This window comes from Nannospalax galili, unplaced genomic scaffold (assembly GCF_000622305.1).
Source record: "Nannospalax galili isolate Female #2095 unplaced genomic scaffold, S.galili_v1.0 scaffold321, whole genome shotgun sequence".
Taxonomy (NCBI): domain Eukaryota; kingdom Metazoa; phylum Chordata; class Mammalia; order Rodentia; family Spalacidae; genus Nannospalax; species Nannospalax galili.
The window spans coordinates 3633360-3641770 of NW_008345972.1; the positions used below are offsets into that span (position 1 = coordinate 3633360).

General features: G+C 53.0%; 2 protein-coding genes across 9 annotated transcripts in view; one reads left to right on the forward strand and one right to left on the reverse strand.

The window, feature by feature from the left end:
• Positions 1-3038, forward strand: part of P2rx6 (purinergic receptor P2X 6) — a 13291-nt gene extending 10253 nt beyond the window's left edge. For 3 of the 6 annotated variants that reach the window (XM_008842264.3, XM_029567881.1, XM_029567882.1), the window contains 4 exons: positions 838-931; positions 1013-1078; positions 1234-1311; positions 1423-1600. In XM_008842264.3, the coding sequence (XP_008840486.1) occupies positions 838-931; positions 1013-1078; positions 1234-1311; positions 1423-1458 (274 nt within the window). In that variant the 3' untranslated portion in view covers positions 1459-1600. Of the gene's footprint in view, positions 1-837; positions 932-1012; positions 1079-1233; positions 1312-1422 lie in introns of all 6 variants that reach the window. The other 3 variants (XM_008842261.3, XM_029567880.1, XM_008842266.3) reach the window with 3 other exon arrangements.
• A 69-nt stretch (positions 3039-3107) lies between these two features.
• Slc7a4 (solute carrier family 7 member 4) lies at positions 3108-7381 on the reverse strand. 3 transcript variants are annotated; one of them, XM_008842267.2, is made up of 5 exons: positions 7251-7381; positions 5561-6582; positions 4526-5172; positions 4166-4274; positions 3108-4062 (listed from the first exon to the last, which is right to left on the reverse strand). In XM_008842267.2, exons 2-5 carry the CDS (start codon positions 6540-6542, stop codon positions 3887-3889), a joined length of 1914 nt encoding a protein of 637 aa, XP_008840489.1. In that variant the 5' UTR covers positions 6543-6582; positions 7251-7381; the 3' UTR covers positions 3108-3886. The 3 variants fall into 3 exon arrangements, with proteins under 3 accessions (XP_008840489.1, XP_008840490.1, XP_017655880.1); XM_008842268.2 differs by lacking the exon at positions 7251-7381 and adding an exon at positions 7087-7235; XM_017800391.1 differs by lacking the exon at positions 7251-7381 and adding an exon at positions 6661-6930.
• Between the last annotated feature and the right edge of the window lie 1030 nt (positions 7382-8411).

The following is an 8411-nucleotide window of genomic DNA, read 5'->3' on the forward strand; positions in this document are numbered from 1 at the left end:
GCAATACACACATACACATAAAATAAAAATGATAAATAAAATATTTTTAAAAAGAGTTCAAGGTCATCCTTGGCCATATAGCAAGTTTGAAGCAACCTGGGGGGAAAGGAAGAAAGAAAGAGGAAGGGAGAGAGGGAAGAAGGGAGGAAGGAAGGGAGGGAGGAAAGCAAAAAGGAAGGAAATAAATTGTGTATTGGTAGATTAAATCTAACATTGTGTATTTCCCCCATTATGCCAGTAATGGTATTGGTCCTAAATATTTGTATTTTCCAATCTAAGAGGCCCTCAGAGATCTTAAAATGCATTTATTGTCATGTCTGTAAATTTCACAAGTAGAACCGTAGGCTCTTCCTGCCACTTAATATCTTCCTGTCACACACAGGAACAGGTGTGCAAACATGGCCATAAAACCTACGGCTGACACCCCTTGGTGTAACTCATGTGCCCTGACTGGCCTGGCTCCCCAGCCTTTTACAACCTTATGAAATGGATTCCTCCACCTGTAGGCCCTTGCTATTTGCCCAGAATACCTTCCTGATCCTTGGGAGAACATGTACATTCACCTTCTTCCCCAGTTCTGGGCTAAAGGGAATTCCTGTCTCAGGGTTCTGATAGCCCTTAACTCCACCCCACCTTGCACCACCCATACCACTGCTGATGTGCCCCTATCTGATCCTCAGTATGTTAGGGAGCTCCCTCAAGTGAGGTCCTGGTTTGCTTTATCCCTCTGCATTTAACATCTACCCAGGACTCAGATGGGATGGAGGTTATGGAGTCAATGGATAATCCAGCCTGGAATGCAACATGCAGGCTATCAGTCTTTTCTCTTGCCCCCAGAACAGCCAATCACTGGTGGGAGGACTCAGGTGTGGAAGCCCGGAGCCTGCTCAAGCTCTACGGGATCCGCTTCAACATCCTCGTCACTGGGCAGGTGAGGGTTAGGCCAGCGGAAGGGTTGGTGGAGGTTTGCGGGGACAGCCATGGCCTGAGAGGCTCAGCCCAGGTCTCTCAGGCAGGGAAGTTTGCACTTATCCCTACGGCCATCACAATGGGCACAGGAACAGCTTGGCTGGGCATGGTGAGTCTGATCTTCTGGGGTTCACTCTGGCTGCAGTAACCACCAACCCGGGCTTGCTGGAACCCACTGGGCCTACCCATTGTGTCCTGGGTGAGGGATTGAGGAGGGAAGGGAGGCTGGGAAACCTGGAGCATTGTAGGTCCTGCCTCTCCTAGGTTACCTTCCTCTGTGACCTGCTGTTGCTGTATGTGGATAAAGAAGGCCATTTCTACTGGAGGACCAAATATGAGGAAGTGAGTTGTGGGCCTGCCTATGTCCTAGAGCTGAGGCCACTCTGCCAGAACACTGGGTTCTGCCACACTTAAGGGTTTGTTAGCCAGATTCCTAATGTGTTGTCTTTGTAGGCAAAAGCTCCAAAGTCAACTGTCAACACCTCATGAACTGAGCCAGCTTTCACACCTGCAAGCTTGCTGCCCAGATGTCCTAGTGGGGGCCAGCACCTCTCCCTATATCTGCTGCTGCTGTGATTCAGACATCCACTCAAGGTGTCCCTGTCTGGGCTGTTGGCATCCACTGGCCTGCCCATTCCTGTAGCGTGCAGCCACTCCATGCTGGTTGAAGTTTGGGGGTTGGGAAGGATGAGAGTCCTGGAACTTCAAGGAAAAAAGCTGCAGCAGGACTGGAGAGGGGGCTGTAGAGAACTCCACCTGCTCCATAGGCAGACTCCTAGGTTCATCTTGAGTCAGGGAGAAGGCTGAACTAGTGATCACTAGGTCCTTTAGGATCCTCTATATACATTCTAGAGATGCTGCCCTCCAACTCTAGCCCCCTGGAACCTGATCACCAGGTTTCCCAGGATGTGGAAGGTTGAACATCTGGAATTTTCTGTCTCCCAAGTCACTCCTGAGGAGCCTATCTGGACAACCACCCACCCAACTTCACCCAATTCCAAAGCACCTGCCTGCAAAAGGCTCTAAGCCTGGCCACAGCCCGAGTGCCATAGCTGCAAGAAAGGACATAAAGGACGCTGAGGCTCCTCAGGACTGGCCAGTTCTGGCTCTAGAAACTTCCCCAGAGGCTGATTCCTGACTGACAGACTTTCCTCATGTCCCAGGGCCCATAGTCAGGATGGCCAGGTCAGAGATGCAGAAACCCAGACCTCTTTTAGTCCAAGGTAGGGGTAGAGTTTAGGTAGTGGGCACTCTTGGAAGGAGAGAAGCTGCTTTGTCATGAATACTTGGTGACCAGGGCTGAGGCCAAAGCTGCACCAGCATTTGGGATTGCCTGGGATTGCTTTTTTGAGAGCCTTGGAAAAGCTTTTGGAATTCCTGGTGCCGCACACCTATCAGGGCAGTGGGCTCCAAAGGGCTGGAGTGAGGCAGCCTGGTAACTGGAGGTCGGTCACATGAACCTAGTTTTCCTTGGGGTTCCAAAGAGAACTTATGTCACTGCTGGAGTAAAGCTTGCCAAAGCAAGCAGCTTCCTGTGTAGTCCTTACAGGGAGGAATGGGAAAGGGGAGGTGACTACCTTAGACAGAGCCCAGGCACAGGGACCTCAGTGGGGGATAGAGTGGACCTGGGACTTTTCTGGGCAATCTCTCCTCTCTGGTTTGAAGTCCCACAGCCACCTACTAGGCTAAATGGTGGTAGGGACAGACTTAGACATGTGAATCTATACACATCTAGTGTACCAGTCATTTTCTTATCTAAGCCCATGGACACTGTTGCTCTGGAGATTGACAGGCAGCAGAGACCCAAAAGGCTTCATCTAAAAGCCCTTCCAGACTGTGCAGAGACACTAGGAGAGTGATCTGTGGAAGACTGAACTTGGAAACAGACATCAACTCAGTGTGTACATAGTGTGCACTCCCAGGATAGTTGTGTGAGCCATGCAGGAATGCACCTGGGGAGGGGGGGAATGCACCTGTGTACGGATATAGTTCAATGTCCCCAGGTAGTCCTTGGGAACATGCTTTGATCTCTGGGAGCCTAGGAAAATCAAGAGACTCTGGAGCCTCAATGCCTTTTTGAGTGACTTCCTTTGAATCCAGGCTGTGCTCCCAATATATATACCACCCCAGAGGACATGTCAATGGTAGAGTATTTATTTGCCTAGTAATCACAAGGCCCTGGCTTCTATCCATCCACCACTACCACGTGTGTGTGTGTGTGTGTGTGTGTGTGTGTGTGCATGTGTATGTGCGCACACACACAGCCCCTTACAAAGGGCGGGGGGATGTAGGTCAATGATAGAGTATTTGCCTGGTAATCACAAAGCTCTGGCTTCCAACTCTAGCACCAACATTACTACTACTTCTATTACACACACACACATACACACACACACCCTTATGGAGGACATATGGTGAAGCTGTCCCTGTTCTTGTCATAAGTCCCTCTTCATATTATATACATAGCTCCCCTTCCCAGAGCTACTTTTGCAGAACTTCAGTGTCTTTGCTGTGGACTGGGGACAAACTTCCTGGTTCTGGAGCAGGTGAGAACTCAGTCCGCAAAGAATGCAAAAGTGTATGTCATTGCTGGTCATAAGGCTAACTGAGTAGTTATTATTATGGGTCCCAGGGGCTGAAGCCTCTTCCCTGCCCATTCTGCCCCACCTGTCCAGGTATCCAGAGTAAGTCATAAACAGGAAGGCACTGGACAACAAGTCCACACCAGTGCTGATCACAGCCCTTTCCATGAAGACTGGAGGCTCAGTTCCTGGGTAAAGGTCCTGAGAACAGTCCAGCCCAGTCTAGGCATGCTTCAAACCCAAGCAGCCTTGGATAGGTAGTTGCCATTTCTTCTGGCCTCTCAATGAAGTGATGGAAGTGGGTCCATCGTGAACCAGTCTCATAGACTGGCCAGTTACTCTGTGCATCCTGGTTCCTGGGCTGCTGCCTGGCTAGCAGGCTGCACAGCCTGGACTGTTTCCTCTAGGCTGCCACTGGGGAATATCACATATTGTGAGGTAGTCAGCTCCAATGGCTCCCGCTGGTTCTCCTTGCTGTGCCAGATGCCATAGCCAAAATACACGGCAAGTCCTGCAGGAGTGGCATGAACCTGAGGGGGGTAGGCCACAGCCCTACCTACCCTCTTTGTCCTCCCCCTCAGTGTGCTTGGGGTCCAAGCCAAGTTCCCACTCACCAATCAGCAGCCAGATGACAAAGCGCAGCCAGGTCAGGTAGCTCAGCTTCAGCATGAGGCAGATGTTGAGAAGGATGCTCAGGGCTGGAGTCAGGGGCACCAAGGGGATCTGAGGGTGCAAGGGCAAGCCTGAGCTTGGCTGCAGGAAAGATTTGCCAGCCTAGGGCCTGACTTCGTGGAAATTCCACAGAACCTATCTGCCTCTGGAAATTTGGAGCCATGTGGAAAGTTGGAGGGGGTGGGAATGGATGGACCTGCCTCCCCAGTCCCATGAACCCTTCTTCATTCAGGTAGCATAAGAGGCTGGGGCAAAAGGAGGAGGTTGGACTGAGGTGGGACTGAGGTGGGAGGGGCATGTACCTGGAAAGTATCTTGCTTGTGTTGCTGCTGGTGAACCCCCAGGACCAGGAGGCTGAGCAGAAACACAACACCACTGATGACCAGCAGCAGGACATAGCCCCACTGTGGGAGGTGCAAATCTGAGTTCCCAAAGACCAGCACGCATCCCAGAGAAATGGCTGAGGCTACCAAGATGCCAAGAGCCCAAGCCACAGCAGCTCCAGTGTTGCATCTATCCAGGAAGCCCAGGAAGGGCCTCAAGGCTGGTCTCAGCTGCCCAGGTTCAGACATCAAGTCCTCTTTCTCTGCAGCACTCACTAGCTGTATATGGTCTGAGAAGGAGTCGTACTTCTTAGCTGTGCGGCCAGTGCTGGCCAGACAAGGGGAGCCGGGCAGAGAGGCTTTCTGGAAACGCAGCACAATGATGCTGGTGGCCACAAAGGTATAGGCCAGGAGGGTGCCTATGGACAGGAACTGGACCAATGCCTCAAGGTCCAGCAGCAGGGCCAGGAAAGCCATGAGGACGCCAAACACCAGGATTCCCACCACAGGCACCTGTGTCCGGGGGTGCACACGAGCAAACACCTGGAAGAAGAGCCCGTCAGCAGCCATGGCATAGACGATGCGTGGCAGGGAGAAGAGGTTGCTGAGAAGGACCGTATTCATGGCTGCAGCAGAGCACAGGGAGCAGTCAGTATGGCAGACAGATAAGCCTTGCAAGGCTGCTGCTGGGTTCCCAGATAGCATGAGTGCTGAGAGCGTTCACCTCCCACCTAGAAATGGGGCATTTCACTTTAGGTTACAGGACCATTAAAGAATCTGTTGCGAGCTCACACTTTGCCTGGAAAGGACCTGCAAACACATGCCCCAAAACTGACATTCTGAGAAGAATTTGTGGGGAGAGGGTCCTCCAACAAGCCTCTGAAAATTAGTGTTTCCATGAGCTCATTAGATAGTTGGTAAAACTGAGGTCTGAATGGAAGTATGTCCTCTGAGAGGCTCAGGGGAGGGCCCACTACCCTGTGCCCTCCCACCCTACCCAGAGGGGTCCCTTACCACAGATGGAGCCAGCCGCCACAATGAAGCCTGCCCAGCTGTAGCCCCGCCTGTAGAAGGCATCAGCGAGTGCTGAGTCAGGGTCCAGGCTGTGCCAAGGCACCATGAGAGTTAACACAGTAGAGACCAGGATATAGGCACCAGCTGCTAGTCCAAGAGAGATGGCAATGGCCATTGGCACAGCCCACCGTGGGTTTTGGGCTTCCTCACTGGAGGCAGCAATGACATCAAAGCCCACAAAGGCATAGAAGCAGGTGGCTGTGCCCGCCATGATGCCAGAGAAGCCAAAGGGTGCAAAGCCTCCCTCCTCTGGGCTCCAGTTGTGGGGGCGGGCCAGGATGAAGCCCAGGACGATCATAAAAAGAATGACAATCAGGCTGATGGCTGAGAAGGTGTGGTTGAGCCAGGAGGAGACTCGGGCACCACAAGAGACAAAGGCAGAAGCCACAAGTGAGATGCCAGCAGCCAGGAAATCTGGGTAGTGGGCCAGGAAGGGCACCTGCCAGACACCCAGGTGCGACTCTGTGAAATTGCGAATGCTGTGGTTAAAGATGGCATCCAAATAGCCACTCCAGGCACGAGCCACTGCAGCACCTCCAATGAGGTATTCCAGAAGCACGTTCCAGCCTATCAGGAATGCCCACATTTCACCCATAGATACATAGGTGAACAGGTATGCAGAGCCCGTGCGTGGCACACGGGCTCCAAATTCTGCATAGCATAGGGCTGCCAGCAGGGAGGCCACAGCGGCCACCAGGAAGGACACAAGCACAGCAGGGCCAGCCATGTCCTTGGCCACCGTTCCTGTGAGGACATAGAGCCCTGAGCCCACCATGCCACCCACACCCAATAGGGTCAGGTCCAGTGTGGACAGGCAGCGTCGCAGTGATGTCTCCATCCTGGACTCTTCCAGTGGCTTTAGACGGTTTAGCTTTTGGCAGAAACGTGCTAGGCAGGCAGTGCTGGGCAGGCCCTGTGCCATGGCAGATGGCTGAGAGGAGTTCTAAACCAGCTGCTGGAACCTATTGGAGACAAACAGAAGGAATAACTGGCTGCCAGCTAGGTCCTGGCTAGCCTTCATTCTCTACTCGACTACCTACCCCATTTCTCTCTTTTCCTAGGACCCCAAGACCCCTGCAGGTGTCTGGAAGGCTTGAATAGGACAGGGATCAGGACTGTGGTCAGGAGGGTACAAAACGCATGAAGTCCTTCCTGGCTGCCTTCAGGGCAGTGGAAGGCACAGGGTGAAGCTGGCCTGGGAACCAGGTAGGTGGCTCTGAGGATGAGTAGGAACAAGAGGCTTGAAACAGCTCAGTGATCTGGGAATCATGAGGAAGGCAAAACGGGAGGCTTCCAAGGAGCAGGGCCAGGTTGCCAGGACCCGGAACAGGAGCGGCTCCAGCAGCCCGGGGCGTGGCCAAAGGAAACACCTGGCCTTAGAAAAAAAAAAGCGATCACCCCCCCCCACCCCCTTCTTATGTTACGCTGGAGGATCAGCTGATCTGGGGACAAGAGGCCGAGACTACCTGGGCCCTGGAGGCGCCGCTGTGCGGTCCTGCCACATGCGCTGCAGCAGCCTCAGCGGCTGCTTCTCGAGCCAGCTGTCTCTGCCATGGCCCTGGCCCCGAGACATCCAGCTTTCGCTTGCACTCTCGCCGTAGCCCGTCCCCGCCAGACCCGCCAGACCCACCTGCTGTCGCCGCTGCAGCCACCGAGCGCACTGCGCCTGCCCCGCTAGATGACAACGCCTGCGTGCAGGGCCAGCCCCCGCCCCCAGGCGTCGGATCAGCCAGCGCCTCAGAATTCGCATCCTCTGTGGGGTCCTGCATATCAGAATAACTTCAGCGCCTAATCTTACAGGATGAAGACCAGAGCTGACCAAGGTCGTAGGGTTACCCATCAGATGAGGATGCCCTCTCCATCAGTTGAGTGGCTCAGCCACTTCATAGGTTCAGGTCTGGGGACCTTGCACCACTGCAGCAGATCCTCTCCCTGATCCCCGATCTCACTACAATTACTCCTCCCTGTTGGGCACCATCCAGCCCGCCCCCTCGCCTCACACCTTAGGGTGATGTGGAGTCTGCACAGTGAGATGAAGACATGAGTGACCTTGCCATGCTGTCATCCTCAGTGAGGATGCAGGAAGCAACTCAACTCACACATTGACAAGAGAGGGCAGGGTTTTTGGAGTGTTCTATGAATTAGCAGAACTTCCAGAACTACTGTCAGAAAATGTTCCATGAAAAAACCAACAGCCAGCATCCTCAGACAACCTTCCCTCGGGGTGCCCATGGAGCCCCTCTAGTACCAGTGGCTGCTCCTTCTAGCCTGACAGGCCTTGGAGAGTTCTAGGGGATCCCAACATCAACTCTTCACTTGTGATAGCTGGTGTGCTGGGTACTGGAGGTCACCAGTGTTCTGCCATGAGATGGCCACATCTCGGGGTCATTTATGCCTAGGTCTGAGGAGTCTTTTTCCTTCTGCTCCTCTTACTTTGAAAGTAAAAAAGCTTGGGTCTGAGAGATGGTTCAGCTGTTAAGAGCATTGACTGCTCTTGCAGAGGTCCCAGGTTCGAGTCCCAGTACCCACATGGCTGCTAACAAACATCTGTAAATCCAGTTCCAGGGCATCCAATGTCTTCTTCTGACCTCTGTGGGCATTACACGACACAGGTGCACTTGCACAAGTGCAGACAATACACTCATACACATAAAAAATTAAAATAAAATAGAATATATTAAAAAAAAAAAGAAACTGGATGTGGTGGCACACGCCTTTAATCCCAGCACTAGGGAGGCAGAGGCAGGGGGATCTCTGTGAGTTCAAGGCCAACCTAGTCTACACAGTGGGT